Genomic DNA, 23595 nt, shown 5'->3' on the forward strand with positions numbered 1-23595 from the left:
GGGGTCCCTGGTTCAATCCCAGCTCGTGCCGTTCTGCATTCCACCATTTCATTCATTTCTCATAATCACCGTCTCCTTTAGCCTAACCGGCATAACCGTGGAACGTAAAACTTAAAGATTTCATTTCATTTTTTTCTTCTGCGGTTTTAATACTGTGTATCTGTTTTAGCCTAAGGCTATGGTGCGTTGCCACATTCTTTGTCCCCCTCCCTTCCCCACTACCGTCGCAGAGACCCTTGAATGGCCGATTTCACTGCAAAAACACTGCTTTATCGGACCTGTCTGCATCTCGAACATCTGAAAGCGATTTTTAAAGTGGGATGCAGCACCATCAGAAATCACTGACACGGTTTGGGAAATTGTAGACACCTATTTTCACGTATTCAAACTTTTTCTATAAAATATATTTTCGCTTTTCTTCGAGTGTTTAGAATCTTGTCTATGACTATGAGTACATGAGCCGAATCGTGTGTTTTATCGTCGTTTATTACAACAAAACTGTCAATTGTTTCATATTTCGGTGATAACTCTGAATTTCACTTTGCAGAATAACAATCCAGTTTTCAACGAAGTCCACATGAAGTAAAATAGAATTTGTATCTTGAAATTTTATACGGTGGTTTTCGGTAGCAATTGATTCTCTTTGGATTTTCTTGATGTAGTCATGAATTACAATTCTTACAGTTAAACTGGCAATGTACGATACGAAAACAGAAAGTGGCACAGTTATTTATTTATTTTTTTTTTTAACGAGATCATTATCCTCCCATATGGCATACGTAACCACTTTCATTTTCATCAGGATCAATAATTAAAGACACCACACTTATTTCTTCCACTCCAGGACATTCACCACATTCTTGAAGAAGACAGCTGTCATTTTCTACGGATCATACTACTAAAGGAAATAGGTCACTCATGACAGCTTCAATACAGGTTGCACCTTTGATTTGTAGCAACGCAGTAGCAGCTAACTTAAAATTTGCACAATACACACACACACACACTTCCCTCTCAGGTTGCGGACTGACACACTTTAGTCGAATACTATAAAATTCCGAGTGACCGATTTTTATGCTGGGATTGTTCTGTTTAAAAATTCAGTAAATTTCTTTGGAACGCGTAAGAAAACGTTTCGATTTTTTTTTAACTTTTTGTCATTTTTCGATCACTGTAATGACATCACACTTATTTGAGACTTTGTCTGGAGCATTCCAAATCATACTGAGGTAATACTTTAGGCCTTTTATAGATCATCAGAATTCATTGGATGGCCATTTCAAGTAAACTTAAAATTTGTGTGTTTCGTAATCGTAATTTCCACCTCAGATCACTTCAGTTTAAGAAAACGGAGGAGTAGGGGGGGGGGCTCATTTTACTATTCCAGAGAGCCTCTTTGTTCAAAATAATAGAAAACTAGCCAAGAAAACCTTTTATTCTTCATTTAATGAATATGAACCACAAACATCATCAAATCATTGCACTTTTATTGTTCCCAGTGTTGCTAACTGTGACATCAAAATTAGCGAAACTTCGCTAACTTTAAAAGGCTGCAGTTAATCCATGAAGCATTGGTCGAGAATGATATTTGGTGTGTTTATTATTCAGGTAAAGTTGAACCATCTAACAAAATTTCAGAATTTTAAAAAATGGTGTTTTCGAGAAAATGGCGCCCAAAAATGGCGATTTTTGAAAATTTTACAACTTCTCGAATTTTTTGCGACAAAACGGTTGACCACAGAAGCGATACAAAATTTTTTTCGGAAAGCGGGTAACTAGGTCTTACCAACCGTGAAAACAGAATTTTAAAATTCGAACCGGAAGTGCTCGAAAAAAATTCGCAAACTTCGACTTTTCAGATAAATTGACGTTCATTTGTTAATTTATGTACAAAAAGATACGCATGCGCAAACCAAACTATAATAAAATATAGTTTATTTATATCCCTATGTACATACCACAACAAGAATTATAACTCTACCTGTCTCCATAGTCGAATGGTGAGGCTCCGAAATTGACCATTTTCCATGTCTTCTACAATTCATAAATTGTACTCCCCGTCTTTGATGGCCCATTACTTGGCGGGAAAATTTTTTTCGACAAAACAAAAAAATATGGGTCTCTTAAAAACATGTCTAGTTGCTATAAAAAAAATTTCAACAATATCTGAGATGGTGATGGTACATGCTCTGCCTGAATTGAAATGGAAGGCACCGCGTAAGAACGACTCTGCCTAAGCCTAATTACATCTACTCGATTTCAGTTTTAATATACTTGAACGTACTTTAAATTTCTATTTGTACCTTTGGAGTTTATACTCTCATCAGAAATCGAGATTATAGAGAAATGAATTTATTACACAAAGTGGGATCCAAATAATATTTGAATTAATTTATCTCACAGTCGAAACCGGAACTGAACACAGCATATAGGGGCATTTTCTTTCTAAACAATATAGCGTACACAGTTGAGGCTTACATTATGAAGATTATAATAGTAAAAGGACTTGTATCGATTTATCATTATAGAAGTTCAATTTTACAACCTAATACACATATTACTAAACATTGAGCTCTCTTGTTGGTATATGTTTATGCCTCTCTGCTGGATTCCCAGTGGATGCTCATGTGGTTTGGGTCCAACGTTAAGCTGCATGTAAATGTGTAATATACCCTACTGGTGAAAAGAATATGAAAATCTAACCTAATTTAATACTAGAACTACTAAATATTAAAGAATAATGACTTACCAAAGAAATTTGTGAATTTGGCGATTAACCCATAACTTCCCAGTTTGTCAATATGGACACGCAGATAGGGATAACTTTTTATGCCTGGGAGATTTTGTGTGTGGAATTTTGTGACCTGGCTAATCTGTTAAGAGTGCCTAAACCCAAGGATGTTATAAATAGAGGATCTGCCCATATGTATCTTCATTCTATTAAATCGATGAAGCCAAAAAACAACCGAGCATCGGCACGTCTCATTGAGTACTCTCGTCTCTACCATCGTCTGATTGGCTACTTTCGTTTCCGCCATGATTGTTGGCTCAAAACATTGCGATCCTATTGGGCGGAGTGGGCAGAGTAGGGGTGGCGAAACTGTGGTGAGTGGCTTCAAGATTTTGTTGTAAGGGCAGATCCTCTATTTTATAAGATCCTTGGGCTAAACCAAGGATGTTATAAAGGCTAAACATATGTGAGTAGTAATTGCCCCACCTGATCGAACTTTCGATTATCCAATTTGGGGCCATAATGGACCATGGTGAATGAATCAGGGATGCTTTGGCCCGGGATTGCGCCACTTATTGAAATTTTGCTTATGCTTATTCAGGGGCCATGCACGCTGGTGTGAATGAGTCAGAGGTACCTTGGCCCAGCTATGACGTGGGATTTTTGGATTAGAGGTCATGATGATTCTTTTAAATTATTAAAAATATGGTCTTGATGATTGATTACGTTATGAATTAGTACAGGTTTATGAATGCTTTTTATTTTCGTTCCCTTTTATGGCATAAAATTTGGAGATTGTTATCCCTTTGATGAGATGGACTAACACTGGTGCAAATGAGAATCTTTAGTTTTACGTCCCACGATTATGCCGGTTAGGCTAAAGGGGACGGTGACGATGAAAAATGAATGAATTGGTGGGAGAAAAATGGAGCATAATGTTGCCACCACAAAACTACTTTCGTGGGTTTGAACCAGGGACCCCATACAGCAGAGGTGAACGCTCTACCACTGAGCCACCGCGTTTCTTACTGGTGAGAATGAAGTAGAGGTATTTGGTTCGAGCTAATGTGTTTGTTTGACGTCGGGGTGACCCTATTTCACTCTTGATTATACAATTTCGAACCCCACATGGACCATAGCGAGGGAGTTAGAGATGCTTTGGCTCGGGATTGCATTACCTATTGAAATTTTGCTTATGTTTACTCAAGGACCAGGGATCACTCAGGATGCATATGATCATCTTGATCCATGTGACGAGAGGGATCTTGTTCCCTTTGATGAGTATAAAAATATTAAAATTTTGAAGTTTTTTTAAAACTTATCCTATTACTTTTGATGAGACATTTTCGTTATATAATAGAGTACAATGGTTTACTTTTTAAATTTGGGAGTCATCGTTTCCTTTGATGAGTATTGATTTTGGAGCCTTATTACGTTATTGGATGCATATTTAAAATTATTCCCTTAAATTTGATAAGTACTTTGTCATCCATTTTGTTCCGCTTCAGGGTGAACATGGATATCTTACATGTGCTGCAATCGTCCCGAGTTCGATTCTTGGTGCTAGTTTAGGAAATGTTGAGTTTAACGTCCCCCAGCGAAAACGATGGTAATGAGAAATGATAGAACGAAACAGGGGAAAACATGAACTTACTTGACTGAGGATTGAAGCAGAGACCTCACACATTAGAGACAAGGGCTAAGCGACCGTGCCCCATTGAGAAATTTTAATTTGTTGATTACTATGCAATGGTCCCGAGTTTGATTCTTGGTGTTAGTTTCAGGAAGTGTTGAGTTTAACGTCCCCTTGAAACGATGATGAGAAATGATAGGACGAAACAGTTGGAAACATGAACTTACTTGCTTGCGGATTGAAGCAGAGACCTCACACATCAGAAATAAGCACTGAGCCACCATGCCATCTTCGGTGTGAGCAATTTCACGTATGAAAAGAACATGGACAGGTTATGTTACATTACATAATTCGGTGTGAGCAGTTTTCACACTAGGTTTATGTTTCATATAGAAAGATAGAAGGTCTGTATTATTTTTTACTTCGTGTACGACTTTGACCTTGAAGGAAACCTTGCTGACTCAGTGCTAAGCGTTGGCATTAAAACGTATAAACATAACCTTATTGTTTAGTTGGCTGTATTTAGAGATGAATCAGACGTTTAGGGTTGTTGGTTCGAATCTAGTGGTGTTCGCTGTAACTCAGTGCCTGAGCGATACTTAGCGAGATTTTTCAGTGTTGCCAATACTATCAGAATGAATCGATTCATTTAGTCGGAGCAGTTTCGTGACGAAAACTGATTTTTGTTTTGTACACAAAAATTTTTCTGAAGCAGAATTTTGTTTGTACATAAAATTTTTTTGAAACAGTTTTTGTTTTGTACACAAAAAAATTCTGAAACAGAATTTTATTTTGTACACAAAAAAATTTCTGAATCAGTTTTTGTTTCGTACACAAAAAAATCTGAAACAGAATTTTATTTTGTACACAATTTTTTATTTCTTACACGAAAAAAGTTCTGAAAGAAAAATTTAGTTTGATTTTTTTCCGCAAAACATTTTTAGAAAATTTATTTTACCGGTAAACTGATTCAGAAAAAAGAAATTGAAATCGCAGTACAGGAAAAGAATTTCATTTAGGATGTGAAATAAAACACAGAATTACTTTTTTTTTCATGTTTCTGTACATTTATTTTAGCATGTGAAATAGAATACAGAATTTCTTTTTCTCCATCTTTGTGTGCATTTATTTTTATTCAAAGAAAGACGTGTCCGTGACGGATACAAATTCTGTAAAGAGAAAATAAAACATATGAATATACATGTTAATATTTATTTTGTTTACTGTGAAAGAAGAAAAACAGATTATTAACATCGAACAAGAACATAAACTAACTGATCAAGAGAGAGTGAGGTGAGAAAAAAAAGCAAATGTGACGTACCTAAATTCCTTTTTTTTTCTCCACTGGTTTCTGCAAGGTGATGTCATCTGAGTTTGTCTCCGTTCGTGCATCGTTAAAGCATGTTTCGTGTTGCGGTTGATTCTTTGCCCATCTTTGGGAGGTGATGTTGGTGGGATTAGGGAAAAATATGGCTGTTATTCTGTTCTGGCTTTCTTATACCCATAGGGCAATGTCTCGTATGTGTCTGGTATTAATCGGCGTTTTTTATAGTTGAAACTGTAATTCTTTTCTTCAGGTTTTGTGACAAGCTGATGATCGTGGGTTCTGTAAATTTTGTGTGGCGTGCTAATGGAGATTTTTTCACTGGATTGATTAACGATCATTTGCCCCAGACTATTGAAATTTAACTTTTGACTTGCTGTATAATTGAGTGTGAATCCACGAATTGGTTGATAACTGGTTGATTTCGTGTCGGGGTCGTAGATTTCTAAGGCGTACTGTTTTGGGCCATGTGGATTCTATGTGGGTCCCATGTGGATTCTTCCAGATCAATGTTGGCCCCACATTAATCCATGTAGCCCCATCTAGATCTGCCTTATATCAACATAATCGATCTTGGTCCCTGGTTGAACAATACCGGCCTATGTGGGATCAATGTCGGCCCATCTAGATCTGCCCCATACCCACATCGTCGTTCGAGCTCCCTAGTTGACCTATGTGGGATCTATGTTGAACCACCCAGATCTTCACTGAACCCATATCTTCGTTCTAGCTCCCATAGTTGATCGATGTGGATCTATGTGGGATCCATGTCGGCCCATCTAGACCTTCCCTATACCCACATCGTCGTTCTAGCTCCCTGGTTGACCGATGTGGAATCTATGTTGAACCACCCAGATCTCCTCCATACCCACATCGTCGTTCTAGCTCCCATGGTTAACCGATGTAGCTCTATATGTTCATTGTAAAAAGAACGGAGCTATTCAAATGTATTTGAATCGCCCAGTACTTTTCACAAGGAACATAGAATAGGCGACATTTCTGATCGTCCAGCTTCTATACACAATTGCGAAACGTACGAGCTCAGCCTATTTCTTTTCACACTAAATGATTAAATATAAAAAGTTTTATTCAAACCTGAGTGCGGATATGTTCTTTTGTATTGCATGTTGTAGATCTGGGTTGGACCCATATAGAGCTACATCGGTTAACCATGGAAGCTAAAATGACAATGTGGGTATGGGGAAGATCTGGGTGGGAGATCCCACCCACATCGGTAAACCAGATGTGACCATATAATTTTTACAGATTTAACACCAGATGGATATGTCACCATATCAGATTTGAATAGGGCCATGTACTGCATCTCTGGCGCACGCTACATGCTTGTCCACCATTTTGGATTCAAGTTATGTTTTTCTAATGAAAATAATAGAAAATGACATCGGATACATCTGACATTTTTTCAAAATGTCACTGGTGCAAGTAGTTTTGCCGCACTTCTATCTATGGCGGATCCAAGAGGGCGGTCGGACATTTAGCGTGTTTCAGAGATGCAGTATTTAGACTAAACAAAACAGTATATAATAAAAACATTTTCAGATTGAAGTATTCACATTTTTATTTTTTAAAAAAATAATTAAAATAAAATTTACACAAAACATATTCCCTAACTTTTTTTTTTTTTTTATCGTGAACTTCACTCATTGCATAGAGGTATATATTGTACAATTGTTTTGCTGTTTCCAACATAACGAATGGAAATAAATACTTTTAAACACGTAACTTATTATCATTAATATAGAAACAACATAAAAAATGAGTGAATCTTCTCTTGCATCAACTTAATAGTTACCAAACGTTGACACTGTCTTCACCATTTTGTTTCATTCCATATGAAGAGTTCGCAGGAAGGACTATGAAGGGCACGTTTTAAAATGCTCAGAAAATTCTTTCTCAGCACCAAAATGTATAATTAAGATGGTGAAAACACGTCGTAATTCGCTCACGTGTACATTCGCGAGTGGACTACGCCCTGTTTTCACCAACTATTTTGCATCTTTTGGTGTGGAGAAAATATTTTTTGAGCATATTCAAAATGTGACCTTCACTGTTCTTAAGGCGTACTCTTCATATACATTATTGTTTCCTTCCACTGAAGAAGGAACCAGCTCTTGTTCCGCGACGTGTGGAAACTATTTAGTTTATTCAAAAAAGGGTTCACTGATAAGTGGCTATTTTCCTGACCCTTATGTCAATATATCATATGTATAATAAAATTAAACACGTAAAAATCATATACACTCTACGTCAACAAAAGCCACTGTAAATAAATTTATTTCAAACATTGAATTTTTCCGCTACACATCCCGACTAGGGAAACTAATATATAATTAAAGAAACTATGCAGATAATATTTATCTTTCTACTTAACCTGAAATAATTTAGAGAAAATTTAGGAAGTTCTTTTCTTCTGTAAATTATTAGTTTCCCATAAATTTTAACTTCTCAAAAGTTTTTTTTTTTAATCCCACTGTAAAATATCCGTTAATTCGCACACTGGTCTGTAGTGTGGACTCATCCCTTACACTTACACAGACAGCACGGAAGTTCGGAAAGCTCATTATATTCAGTAAAATATGCATGCCACTATAAAGTTTTAATTTGGATAGGTTCTTTGCAGTAAAATACAACATAAAACTTATAAAAATGTATCACTAGGAAATATTTCTGCAAATTAGCGAACTGAAAGTTACTGTGATAAATTAAAAAAAAAAAAAACTATTAATAACGGTTACTTTCATGAAGTTTATAATTCTCTTGTACTTTAACATATTATTGTCTACTATTTTATTTACAATAAGACATTTCGTTCATATAAGTTTGTTTATATCGGACACGCTGCTGAGGGTTGACCACAACTAGCCGCGGGACCGATCACCCCACGGCTTTCTCTCCGGGGCGACTCTGCAAGGTGAATTCAAGTGGTCCTTGGACTCTTGCGGGTTCCCCGCGGAACGACTGTGCATCTTCCCCTAAGTCTTGAGCCTGTTCTCTTCTCCGATTACATCTATAGCCATCCCAATCTCGTGAACCACTTAAGACTTTCCCAATCCGTCGGACAATGTCGCTAGTTTGTATATCAGGAAATCGGAGTTGTACTGCTCCTGAAGAAGAAAAAATGGTAAAAACTCAATGCAATAATACTGTATCACCAGAAGGGACTACACATTTAAATAGCAAATGCCATCATTGAGAAATAACAGATTAATTTTGAAGTTACATAAATAAAATTCGAACGAAAATATAACTTTCTCCTAAAATAGAAAGAAACCTTTTATACATTGCACAAAAAACATCCATTGTACGCATGAGCGCATTATTACGTGCTCGAAAGGCTAATCTAACAGGACATTGTCGTTCGGTGTCAAACAGAGGAAGTAGGGAGTGGAAAACGATATGTGGATGGCTCAGAATATCCACTCGTTTCAAGTCAAAAATTGAAAATTCACTTGCACGGTGCGATTGACAGAAAATTACAACTTCTTTCAGAGGCATAAACAAGGAAAACAATGATACCAGAGTTACGAGGACGGGGTATGGGAGATATTACCGCAAGCTTTACTTTTACTAGGATAATGCGAGAATGGCACCTAAACAAAGGATTTCACTGGTAGTAATTCCCCTCCAAAATTCCTAAAAATATATACTAAAAAACGCCATACATCCGAAAGATGAAATTAGACTCTAGTATATATATATATATATATATATATATATATATATATATATATATATATATATATATATATAACAAAATTCTTTAGGAACTCAGATCCTGCACAGGCGAATCAGCGACACCATCGCGAATAGGGCTTTTCCTCAGTCTCATCCGTGAACGGCAGAATGCTAGGACCTAAAATTATTAGGGGCCCCGAACTACATCGTGGCGTGAATCTAGTGCACATATCTTGAAGTGAGGTCACTTTACTACCTGTTTAAACCATTCCATATTCGTCGCACGACAAAAATCGAAGGATAAATGTGTTGTTTCGACTTCATTAGACTTTTATACGACGCATAGAAATTATATTTACAGTAAAATTTCTAACGGACATCTCAAAATAACGGACAGTTTTCAATTTCCTGGCAGAAATACATTGGGTGCAATGTGAAAATTACTTCTGAATAGCTGACATTCTCAATAACGGACGCGGATACTGAAAACTATTCCCCAGCGTCTATGTAGAACTTCCAACTAACGGACAGCCTGAAATAAAGCTTTGTTATTTTCTTGAATTTCAAGCAATAATAGGCAGGATCGTTAATGTACCGCGCATTGTTGGATGTGATAATCGAACGCAAATGTCTCCATTTATTTGTTTTCAACATGCATTTAGTTTAGTATCCATTTTCAGCAAAAGTTTATTTAATCTTTGTCTATTTGCCTTGCTGCAAGTTGTTAATTTCGAAGAGAGAAAGAGTATTCTGTCCGAACATAATACTATAGAAAAAAAAAACTGTATTAGCTCATTATTAAACAGAAAGACATTTTGCCTACGTTATGTTGCTTATACGAGTAGTACGTTAAGTTTATACTGTAATTTTTTTTTAATAGCGGACATTTCCCAATAATAGGACAGTTATATTCCCTATTTGTGTCCGCTATACAAAAGTTTCACTGAACTAAATCAAACTTAGTAATTCTTCTGTCAGTCTCGTTCGATCCCTAATCGTAATCAAATGCACAGGAACAGGCTGATTTAAATCATTGTATAACCATGTCGTATGTCTATTATCGAGCGATAAAAATCGAATGGTGTATTCAGGCACTTATACCGTACTTTCTCAATAAATAAATAAATAAATAAATAAATAAATAAATAAAAACGCCTGGGCCCACGTAGACTAGGACTTTTCATTAAATACACATTCCTAATGAGACTTTTCCAGCGATTTTACTCTTACACAAAGAAATCCTGGGATACTACTTTTAAAACTAGACCTGGATGACTTTTGCCCAATGAAATACAATTTGTACATGACGTACCTATAACTACATGGAACAGTTGTAATCCACAAAATTTTTCCTTCCCACGTAATCCGTCAATGCTAAATTTCATTGCGACGTCCCTCGAAAATACTGTCTTCAGAATGGACAATGTCAGTTTTTTGTAGTCCTCTCCACGCCCATTGGAAAGATAATGACACTAAAAAAAAAAAAAAAAAACATAGTTAGTACATTACCATATGAAATACAACAGCAATATGAAATAAAATTTTATTTTGTCATCAAGCATTAAAAATTATGTAACATTCGTTCATGCAGTTCTCCATTCTGAACAATCTTCTATATTTTCTGCACAGGTCACTAAAATACACTAAGACTACTTTAAATGATTGCAGATGAAGTCGAGAATTGCTGAGATCGTATTGCCCGTTTGTCTTACAAGTTCGCTTCCTGCAAAACCGTGACATCATCATAGTCACTGATTCCACTTACCAAGGTGGAGATGGGTGCTAGAGAACTTCAAAGAAAGTATCCAGGACTTCCCGAATTCCCGAAAAGTGAAGGGACTTCTCAATTATTTGCAAAGCGAAGGCTTGGAGAATCCATGCACCTGTGGAAGTTGCCCTTCAACACTTAATTTTTATGAGAACCCGCGGATGGTTGGAAAGGTTGTAGAAGATGGTACCGGTATTGCCAAACAAGGCATAACTGTAGACATGTCTACGACGCGAGGAAACCGTATACCATCCTACCTTATGATTTTGTTGTTGAAACACGAAGGTGCTATACAGTGAAAGCAAGATTTTCGAACTAGTATTGGATTGCATTATTATTGGTAGTAGTAGTAGTATTTAAGATCCAATATGGACACCTAAATTATAAGTCCTAAGAATTCACAGTCCAAACTGCTACCGCTAGAGAAATAGTTGATTCGATTTTATTTGATTTGAAAGTGTATTATTAAGAATACGTCACAATCAGCTTTGGATTAAAAAATAAATAAAATACATAAAAATAAAAAAAATACGTCATCTCCAATCCAGTTTGGCTGATGTACCGTACATGTACGCAGCAATGTTATAGGCTCATGACATATCTCATAAAAGAAGTCATACCTGTTCTATATAAAAATGCATGTTAAAAGAATGTGCATTGCGTGCGAAAGGACTCTTCAAAGGCACCGAAAAGCCGAAGTGTAAGTCATTGTCGGCTTACCATCACCTTGTAAAATTAATTTTGTATGCATTGCTGAATTTTGAAACATGCATTTTTGCAATAGAACACCAACGACTTCCCTTATGAGATATGAAGCTGCACTCTCTACGTTGATTGGACAGTGTTTGAATTTTAGGCTTCTGAAATTTATTTTCCCACGCTTTCGACGGCCTGCATCTCCCAACCTATTGATCGGTATGCACATGTCACAAAGCATTTTCTTGTTTCCATGTCAGGTACCCACCCCTACATTGTTTGGTACGCATAATTTTAACAACCTGTACATCCGAAAAAGCATCTGGCCACGAGATCTATTTTTAAAGAATAAAAGTTTTCTTTTTCAAACAATACCTGAAGGATATTTACAAATACTTCGTGTCAATACGAACTTAAGAATACCACTCACCAATTTTGAAGCCATCTCTCTGTCTTTTAAATCTTCTTCTAAATTGTGAACCATAGACAAACTGCGTAAAGGGAGCTTGTCAGCTAGCAGGTTTGCATTTTCTATAGATTGCAAAGCTTCTTTACCACTACAGGGAACTTGGTGCAGCTCATGTATTTTGGCTTCCATTTTATCAACTTTACATTTGAGATGTTTCATATCTAGCTGGATTCTCTGCAGTAACTGGAATATTTTTTCAACGGCTGAAATATCAAAAGAAAGAAAAAAAAGTAAATTAATACAAGACCAAGGAGGCAATGGTACACATTGTTTGAAATATTTTTTATTCTACATTAAGATAGTGTGTGCCGCAACTACCATTAACAAAAGTCATCTAGGTTCTGACCGGCACATAGCTCATATTGACCCTGAAGTCGATACCCACAGCAACATACGGGATGAATTTTAAATCACATATTGATAAAAGCTTCATAATCAATGCATAAACAGTTTTATTTTTATTTTATTTTTTTTTTAAGTCTATTGCAAGAAAACTACTAATTGCTATTTGAGGGCTTTCCTAATCATTACACCACATTTGGGTCAATTTTATATGTCTGTAGAGCATTTCAAGTGTCTTAATGGAATAAAATAGCCTGCTCGTGTCAATATCTAGGCATTCTACCGTATACGGAAGTTCTGCTGAAAAAGGTTACTGCAAAAACTCCTGTTGCGAGAGAATGCAGTTACATTTGATATTTCAACTTTCAACTTAATGTAGTATAAGAATGATATGCTCCAATGTTTCTCTGCAGAGCCTCCGTATATGGAACAATGTCTAAATATCGATACTAGCAGAGTAACGGTTTCAAATGGGGTGCGAGGAATGCTTAACATTCAAAGAACGTTGATTGCGTCTCTGTGGTGTGACAATTAAGACACCTGAACGGAATTTGCCTAATTTGGGTTCCTTCGAATCTCAGCCAGAGCAACAATAAAAACTTGAGTGTGTGTTGGTAAGCAAGCGAAGAAACCAGGAGCGCCACGAGAGGGCGTATCAGTGTTGCCAGACCGATCAGTTGATAAAGCAGAAGACTCGAAGATAAAAAACAGGAGAAAGCAGTAGACAAATAAAGCGGCGGCATTTGAGTTCAAATCCAGGGAGAGAAAAATTTTGTCATTATTAAGGGGACAGTGGTCAAAACAAGCAGTCCAGAATTCATTATTACTTCCATTTCAAAATAAAACAATACATGCAAAACATAAATATGAATTGTAATTACTTCAAAATGTTTTCCAATGATAAGGTAATCTTTTGGAGATAGAAAGACCCTCATGCCCCCTTTAGATATATTAATAATGTTTGATACAAACGTGTGTGAAGTAAGACGTAGTGTAAAAACAAAGTGGGGTGGGAAAATGTCTTATCATACACCTAACTATAGTATAGCTATATGATACAGTCACACGTAAACGTAACATAAGACGGTGTTTCGCTGACGATCGTGGAGAGGTGATCTAAGCTACTTTTCCAACCAGGGGTAAAAGTGGTTCTGAAAAGGTAGGGTGACGCACCATCCCTTGTGCCTATCTTTGCCTATTATAATTTTTTTAGGAAATGGGGGGACGCTATAGATATTTTTTGGAATTGGAGTAACGACGTTCAAACACTTCCAACCCAAGTACCAATCTAAACAGCACGTACTCGTAAATCTTACAGTAAGAATTAAAGAACGCCTACCATCATGCATATAGAAGATGAGCAAAGCCCAATAATTATATGCTGTACAGAGCTTTGTGGATGCATACAGAAAAATTTCCTCCTTTCATATAAGGAAAAAAATGAAAATTCTGTATTAATAATAATATATTTCTTTAACTTCTCGAAATAAGGAAAAAGCAGGAGATTGTTCACTTTTAATTTTCTTTCGCAGTAGATCAGTAGAACGTAGAAAAAGCAGGAGATCTCCTGCAAAATCAGTAACTCTGGCAACACTGGGGCGTATCGGTGTCGACTTGACAATTTTGTCTGCTACCTGCGCACAGGCAGTAAGAAAAAACAAATGACTAACAAGACGCTGTTTTGTACAAAAATATAAATTTTTCTGTTTCATAGTACAAACTTTATATCGTCAGCCCGTCGGTTTAGCATTCAAAAGGTTGGGAGTTTAATCGCTCCTAACATACGCTTGCCCACAAGCCTCCTCTAATATGGAACAGAATAGTTCCAAAGCAACCATTCCAACAGGATGCGCTGCAAAACAAAATGTGATAAAACTAGAATTACAGATTATATGTTCTGAATTTTAAAGCCAAGAAGTACTTCCATTACGAAAGGAACGCCGGATCTAGAAATACTTTCGGAGGAGATCTTAAACACTAAAGGTTTCACTGTAAAAAGTAAATCTTATTATGATATATATGTTTTAAAATGTAATTAGTACGAAATTTATATTAGTTACACAAAAATCTATTTTTGAGGAAGAGAAGGGTCCGGACTCCCCCCCCCTTCCTTCGCACGGCTTGGAACATAACAATTTCAATTTCCAAGCATAAGTTTTACCATAATTTCGTTTTTCATTAACAAAAATTGGTGATAATCTCGGAGACTACTAGGTCAAGGCGGCCACACTAAGTGGTCGGAGAATATCGATGCATTGACTACGTGCTACCACACTCTCGAGCTAGCAGGGTTCAAAATGTCTCTAAAGAAGCAATATAGTCTTCATTTTGTTTGGTTATTTAATAATGACGACACACGTAACTAAGCTTAGCAATACAGTTTAATCTTTGGATACTTACTACTGCCAATTCCTAAACGAGCTGATGTGAAGGTACTGTCTGTATCTGCACATGAAGTAGTGGCAACTGACGACGCTGACATTCTGCATGGAGTTTGGATTTGGGAGTGGGATGGTGAAGGTCCGTTTGGACTTTTACGATGTGATGCAGACGAGCAACCTCCGTTTGAATTGTGCACCATAGATGATACGTTTACCTCCGCAGTTCCTCCTATAGATACTCCAAGCGACTCTGAAAGCAAGTAATGAAATTATACAAACATCCAGTTTTTACTAGACTGTTAGGTATACAATAAGCAGGTGACAACTTATGGTTTTAAAAGCATGTTTAAAATGTTACAATGATTACATCCAGTATTCTATCTGTAGGGGGATGGCTGGAACTTCCTCCTCTCTGTTTCTCGAAATACCTCTCAACCTTGGATATGGTGGAAATAAAACCCACTTTTTTGAGCTATTGACGAATTTATCCCCCTCTCCGGAAATCGCAGAAATCGTACATTGATTACATTAACTCACAACGTTAAAAGATACTAACGCTGTTTATCTGCTTGTTTGATCTTGTCCTAAATAGACTCCCTATCATAATTAAATGAATATTTAATGTGTACGTTATTTTTCATTTATTTATTTATTTATTGATGTATACTCATAATAGAACCAATTTAACGACACAGTTTGCATTACGAGCCCGGTTTTTCTGTAGTTAACCATCATGAGAAGATAGCATTTATCCGATAAAAGGGGAAAGTATTAACAACCTCGTTAAAAAAAAAAAGAACAAAAACAACTAGCAAGCCTTTTCATAGAAATAAATTACTTGAGACTAGATCTGAGTCTGAATGATTTGTTACGTAAGACTTGCTTGAATATAGCAAGTAGCCAATTTTGGACGCCAAATTGAAAAACTTGTTTATAAAAATAAACAAACTAGACATCTTATTTTTAGTTGTTAGGGCTTCTCACTCCAAGCTTGTTGTACACATTACAACAACTACTCTGCACATCTAACGAATAAATTGTTTTCAAGAGGTTCATAAAACATTGTAGGTTACTTCTATCTGTCTACTATTTCAGCCAGCCTTACTTTTGAATGTTTTTCAGACGAAGTAGCAATAAACTTTCTCCAAAATAGTATATAGTTTCACATTTAAGTAACGTCTGCACTGGCATAGTAATACGAAAGAACAGTGTTTCTTTCAGGCCTGTTTTTTTGCCCCCCCCCCCCGGACGAAATGGTTAAAACGTACTGGAATAGAACCAGCAGAGGGAAATATATGGTTTCAGTCCCTCCGAATACTAAGAGTAACCCCCGGAACATTTTTTTCTGAAACAAACACTGCGAAAGAAGGTCAACTCTCTGGCAATAAAGAATCGCCCACGAAATCTTGATAATTTTAACTTTCACACATTTAAAAAAATATATATTTAAAACGCGATTCAATACATAGTCCTCTGAAACAAATCAGCTACGAGCTAAACTTTTAATTTGCGTTGAAATTACTATCAAGAGAGATATATATATGAGGAGACAAGCAGTGTTCTTGAACGAAATTATGAATATAAAATATATTTAGCATGAATATAAAATATAATTACCTTTCCGAATAGGTGCTGGGGGACTTGGAACACTACATTCGTTAAAAGTTTTATATGGTCTTTTCTTAGTTCCTGGATATGAGTCATCACTGTCCTCTTCAGACAAATATCTTTGTGGCTTTCTGCGACATCTTCTTGAATAAATTTCTTCGTCAGAAGAATCACTACTAACGTTTGAAGTCAGTAAAGCTTTGTCAGCCTTTGCTGCAGCTTTTTGAAATGAATCTGAAATGTTAAAAAATACATATATTCTACAGTTACTGATAAGGGAAAGTAGCTGCGAAATTATTCTTGGCATGAAAACCATACACGATAAGAAAGCAACATGGTTATGGATCTACCCTCAGTTGTGATTTCTTTGCTAACTGTAAAACATTAAATATTAGAATATCCCAAATAAAACAAATCTGTTTACGAACTAAATACTCTTGTTTATGTAAAGTTATTCACGACTGAAATTCGAGAGTAAGAAAGCCTGTAACAGAACTAAGAATAGAAGGCCTAAGAATACTAGCATTTTTATTTTATTTATTTATTTTTTAACTTTATTTAACGTACCTTTGACATTTCCTGCTCACGATAAGATAGTGCAAGGCTGGATTTGGAGAGAGTTATCCAGGCCTTGTCTTTAAGGTACTATATTCAGCATTTGCCTGATTTGACTGAGTATAAGATCCCGGAAAAAACTCTAGCATAGTTAACACAAACACAAACACAAACACACACACACACACACACACACACACACACACAAAGAAAAAATCCTTCTTATTTCTCTGACTGGAGTTGCTACTTTTCCCTGACTTCTTTATTTTCTTCCATATACTATTTACTTTATTTAACGTTATTTCAAAAGCACTTTGGGAATCCTATAAGAAACGTCATGGATTCTAAAAGCTAATTTAGTATATAAGGTCCTAACATAAAAAGTTCATTTTAGGTCATACAAATATATATCAACTCATACCAACTTGTAATGTAGAGGACACCATTTTTTCTTTTTTCTTCAATAAGACTGTATTCCAGCAATGTATTAAAATAGAAGACATTTTTTAAGCATATTTGTCACGAAACAACTGGTGACAGGAAGCTATGAATTTGAACAAGCTTACTTTATGAGTTTTATTTACCAACTAAGCTTCTCGAACTGTAGTCACAAGTATACAAATTACAATGGAATTAAACCTTTAAACTTTTCCTTGTTTTGACGAAAATATCCTCACAAATTTCGACCTGTAACGCTGGAGCGTCGAACAGGTGAGTTCACCGTTAGTAACCGTTATAAACGAATAAAACAGGAACAAACGTAATCCGAAACAACCTCTTGCAATTTCCCTGGCATTTATGTTTATTTCTTGTTTTCCTGATTTTCCAGAATGCGGACATGGTGTCTAGTCAGGATGGCCAGCCACCGGGCTGAAATCTGCGACCTACCAAATACTAAGATAACGCGCTACCAACTGAATCACGGCTGCTCCGTATGATAGATCTTGCTATTCAATGCAGAAAATAGTGAAATAATATTACATTTTGACTCAAAATTGAGGTATAAATACTCAAAAACACAACGAGACAGATAAAAAGAAAATACAAATAGTACTCACTGGATTGTCCATAGATTTTTATGTTCACAACTGTCCAATCAGCAGATGGCTCCTTACAGTCCCTGATAAAATTTTGAATACGCGTAACGGATGATGTCTTAGGCCAAAGGCATTCATTTTCGTTTTTAAGCCATTTACTAGGTATAACTTCTAATGCTCCGTCCTCGTCAGTGAAAGCTGCTACGCAAAACTTTTTTCTTCCTGAGCTCATGTTGATTCTGTCCACAGATATGCTCTTAAAAAAAAAACCTGAATGAGAAAACACTGCAGCGTATTTCTCTTCCAAACACACAATACATTTTGATGTCACAGAGGTAAGGGAAGCACGGGATATCTTATTCGACAGTTTGCCACACATAAACAAATACCAACTGCGAACTGCATGGGAAGGAATAATAGTCACCTTCTATCGGAACATCCAAATATATCAACCAAATGGATGGGTGATCATTCGAACTATTTGTCTCAATAATATTAGTAACTTTGCCTATTTTCCCTGTAGTGACTTGAACAAAACTGTCCTTATCAACAGAGATACCAATCATGAATCCACTGTAACTCACTGCTCTATATTCTTCACCCACAACCGCTAAACATATGGTCCTCCGCTATACGTTTTTTTCAAAGCTAATTTGCGGTATTCCTGGAAGTGAACTCACGAATAGATCAGGGTTGGCAAAAACCATGGTTTTTATTGAAAAAAACTGTTTTTTTTGGTTTAAACCAGTTTTTTTTTTATTTAAACCAGGTTTTTTGGTTTAAATAATTTGCTCCATATATTCATATCATATATGGACAGAAATAAGTTTGTTTCGCCTTGATGTTATTATGCAACAACCGGGTTATACTGGAAGGGGTCACATAAGCTTAAAGCGGAATAAAAACCGCTTCTCGAGTTACATCCGAGAGAAATTGTCCTCCATTTGAACTCGGAACCAGGACTAATTGGCCACAAATGCAATACGTCTGCCGACGCACTCACGAAGGAATCCTGATAAAAATACGTTGTACTGATCTTTACATGCTTCTTAATATAACTGTCAAGAGTCATTTCAGAAGAACAAAAAGATAAACAGTTGCACAAGTGAAACCATTATACAGAATTACATATGGACAATTTCAAAGTAGTACGGAGTACAGTAATTTAGTTCAAGTTAGTTAGCAACGACTTTTATTGGTCGAAATTAAAGAAATACAACGACTTAATTTGCATATCAGTAAGAAAAGTGATTAAAGATACGAATTATTTGAGTCCACTTTGGCTCAGACTCATTTATACATAAATAGATATCAAAGATACTTCTCATTTCACTAAATGCCTCTCGTGAGGTCTGTATGACCCCCCTCCCACACACACACACAAAGTACGGCATTTCGATGTATTTTATCAATAGTAAACATTGAAACGAAACAATATTTAGAATTTTTCTTTGATTGCAATTACATAACAATAACAACAACTACAAAAAAATCACAAAACAAACATACATAAACTTACTTTAAAAAAGTTGCTTTTGTAGTATAATCTTTTTGAGTAATGAATGGGGAATTTAGGTCTGAATATAATACGAATAATATACGGGAGTGAAACGTAATAACCCACAAATGTGTGTTTATCAAGATTTTACAAACACTTACACTTTTACGAACATTTTTCGTTTTTTGGTTTAAACCAGTTGGTTTTTTTGAAAAAGAAAAAAAACAGCTAGTTTAAACCTTGGTTTAAACCAGCCAACCCTGGAATAGACACAATCATATTATCTTCGTAGCTTTCGCTTAAACATCCGCAGCGTTGTGGACGGAAAATGCACATAGATGAAACAGTAAAAAAAAAAAAAAAAAAAAAAGTCACGTTTGTTTTTCTTCTCTACTGTTTCATCTATGTGCATTTTCCAATCATAACGTCGAGGATGCTTATTATTTAAGATAATCTGATTGTCTATTCGTGAGTACATTTCCTATTTTCCTTATTTTGGACCATTTTTGTCATTAGGCTCCGTTTTTATCCATGTGATATATCCACTCTACTCCTTATCTTCCCTTCTTAGGCAATGAAGTAAATTTTAATTCAACGACATCGAACGTCTAAAATTGTTATGACCAGACTTGCCCCGCTTTTTATTCGCATAAAAAATATAGCATCTCTAGTATCTAACCCTTATACACTATATTAACTGTGTTTCGACCTTAACAATGTATTTATACGGCCTACTGTTTCTCTCATACAATATCTGGAATATGTTTGCTACCTGTACATGATGTATAAAAGGTTTGCGGTAACCACTGAAGCACCGTAGCTCAATGGTAGAGCGTGGGTAGCATTCAGGAGGTTCTGGGCTTGATCCCAGGGGTTGTTCCCCGTAGATAAGTGGTAACACTTGCTACCTTATAATCCATGATTCCGGGTTAGATTCCTGTGGGGATAAAGGTAATTTGTATCCCACGTAAAACTGTAGGTCCCGTCCTTGGAAGCTCAACAACTCGTTCAAAACGTTAACTTGAATCCACTCACACTCAATTACCATGGTCCACTATTCAAACAGTTTTCTCACTTATTTGCCAAGATCAAATTCAATGACTTTTCCAAGTTTTACACGTCACTACCCAGAACTTCACTGTACTGTTTCCTTAACTTGTTTCATGGTTGGCACATCATCCTGTAAGTTATTTCAGAAGAGATCTAACCAACCTAGCTAGTTTTTAGGCAAATCTAGTTTCTGAGAGACAATCATAGGCTAAGTAACCTACGTGTGAATCTGTATTTTCATGGCCAATTCTAGTTTTCAAATGGCGGTTACAGGCAAACCAATGTAGTGGCAGACATAAACTAACCTAATATGACCTAATCGGCAAGACCTTATTTTGATTATTTATTTACTCATGGGAAGGACAAAAAGGGATCGATCCTTCAGGTAAAACTAGGATTTGGACAGGAAGTGGCCCTGGCCTTTCAAGAGAACGTACTTCGCATTGTGGGAGGAAGGAAAGCCTCAGGCAGGCCTGCGCAGGATTCCAACCCACGTTCGAACTACCCAAGTGCTGCGTGACAGGCGGATGCTCTTCCCCTAGACCAACAGCTGGGTTCAAGATCTTACGTTGCGCAGAACAGCGAAAGTATGCGCTCACCTAAAGTTTATTAAGTACAAGGAGCAAAATAGTAAATTAACTTACTTAAAATTGAGCTACAAGTTATATTTATCAACACTGTGTCCCTTGTACTTAACACAAATCAGTTGTGATGCGTGTGCATCTACCACTGTTTTATACAAAGTAAAATCTTGCTGATCTTAACCTAACCTGAAACTATGCAAAAATGTGCCAATTCGGTAGTGAATAACTCGATAGTACCTCCATTTGTCATAATCTCTCAATTTAAAGTACTTTTTAACGCATTTTTAAGTAGTAAATAAACTTGTTCCAATATTTGGCCGTCTCGGCCTGAGCCTCCTGTGCCTGAAGACTATAAATCAAAATTATTCACGACTAAGTATAGTGATATCTACACATGTTTGCACCTGTAACAACAAAACCAGTACCAGATTTGTTGCATCGAGCGCGGACTATAAACTAACCAAAATTTATTTGGAACAGTTTATGTGGATCTCTTAATCTATAGTCGACATCGTTCATGCAAATCAAAGATAAAATATGCATTCTATTAATGGAAGAAAAATAATTTTAATACTCACCTTCAATAATAAATACGAATTGATGGTAAAACCACAACAAACAACAGTCATTCCTGCTTTTCCCTCGCTTCGCACCGCTTGTGGCGCCATACGGTGTTATGGTTTTAAAACTGTGAACAGTTGACAAACAATCTGCGTACTCCGATCGACATCGATTCGACATAGATCGAGGCCGAATCGAAAAATTACTTTTTCAAATAATTGCCACAGAACCATCAAAATGTTAATTTCATGTGTTTCAAATTTATTCATTGTAAAAAGGAAATGTTTCCATGCTTTTTTCTTTTTGGTGGGCAAGCCTATTTATATCCCACGTGGGACCTATATCGGTAAATCAACATCGGCAAGCCCACCAAATTCCCACGTGGGACCCATATCAGTAAATCAACCTCGGCAAGCCCACCAAGTTCCCATGTGGGACCCATATGGGAACTTGGTGGGTTATTGTGGGCCAGTTTAGATCCACGACGCCGACATTGGCCGATGTCGCACAAATATGGGTCCCACGTCGGCGTGCTACTGGGGGAAACTGTCTTTGACATAAATGTAAAGTTGGGCTTTAAAAGTCCGTCAGCTGAGAGAAAAAATGCTGATGTAGTATAAGCAGATTCTCCAATTTCACAATAACAAACTTCTATGCGTAACAACGAGCAGAAATGTGTAATGTAACATAATCTGATTATGTTCTTTCATATGCAAAACTGCTCGCACCGAAGGGGGCATGGTGACTCAGTGCTTATTTCTGATGTGTGAGGTCTCTGCTTCAATCTGCAAGCAAGTAAGTTCATGTTTCCACCTGTTTCGTATTATCATTTCTCATCATCGTTTCAAGGGGACGTTAAACTCAACATTTCCTGAAACTAACACCAAGAATCAAACTCGGAACCATTGAATAGTAATCAACAAATTAAAATTTCTCAATGGGGCACGGTCGCTTAGCGCTTGTCTCTAATGTGTGAGGTCTCTGCTTCAATCCTCAGTCAAGTAAGTTCATGTTTTCCCCTGTTTAGTCCTATCATTTCTCATCACCATCGTTTTCGCTGGGGGACGTTAAACTCAACATTTCCTAAACTAGCACCAAGAATCGAACTCGAGACGATTGCAACACATGTAAGATATCCATGTTCACCCTGAAGCGGAACAAACTAGATCACAAAGTACTTATCACATTTAAGGGAATAATTTTAAATATGCATCCAATAACGTAATAAGGCTCCAAAATCAATACTCATCAAAGGAAACGATGACTCCCAAATTTAAAAAGTAAACCATTGTACTCTATTATATAACGAAAATGTCTCATCAAAAGTAATAGGATAAGTTTAAAAAACTTCAAAATTTTAATATTTTTATACTCATCAAAGGGAACAAGATCCCTCTCGTCACATGGATCAAGGTGATCATATGCGTCCTGAGTGATCCCTGGTCCTTGAGTAAACATAAGCAAAATTTCAATAGGTAATGCAATCCCGGGCCAAAGCATCTCTAACTCATTCGCTATGGTCCATGTGGGGTCCGAAATTGTATAATCAAGAGTGAAATAGGGTCACCCCGACGTCAAAGAAACACATTAGCTCGAACCAAATACCTCTACTTCATTCTCACCAGTAAGAAACGCGGTGGCTCAGTGGTAGAGAGTTCACCT

At 36.5% G+C, this 23595-nt stretch overlaps 1 protein-coding gene across 2 annotated transcripts; it reads right to left on the reverse strand.

The window, feature by feature from the left end:
- Positions 1–7792: 7792 nt before the first annotated feature.
- On the reverse strand, positions 7793–22462 carry LOC145690692 (uncharacterized). Of its 2 annotated transcripts, XM_081765847.1 has the most exons (7): positions 21951–22450; positions 18262–18496; positions 16658–16882; positions 15060–15290; positions 12279–12520; positions 10697–10856; positions 7793–8813 (listed from the first exon to the last, which is right to left on the reverse strand). In XM_081765847.1, exons 1-7 carry the CDS (start codon positions 22038–22040, stop codon positions 8584–8586), a joined length of 1413 nt encoding a protein of 470 aa, XP_081621973.1. In that variant the 5' UTR covers positions 22041–22450; the 3' UTR covers positions 7793–8583. The 2 variants fall into 2 exon arrangements, with proteins under 2 accessions (XP_081621973.1, XP_081621974.1); XM_081765848.1 differs by lacking the exon at positions 10697–10856 and having other exon boundaries at positions 8599–8813; positions 21951–22462.
- Positions 22463–23595: the final 1133 nt, after the last annotated feature.

Source organism: Thermobia domestica, chromosome 7, assembly GCF_964235325.1.
Source record: "Thermobia domestica chromosome 7, izTheDome1.hap1.1, whole genome shotgun sequence".
Lineage (NCBI taxonomy): Eukaryota > Metazoa > Arthropoda > Insecta > Zygentoma > Lepismatidae > Thermobia > Thermobia domestica.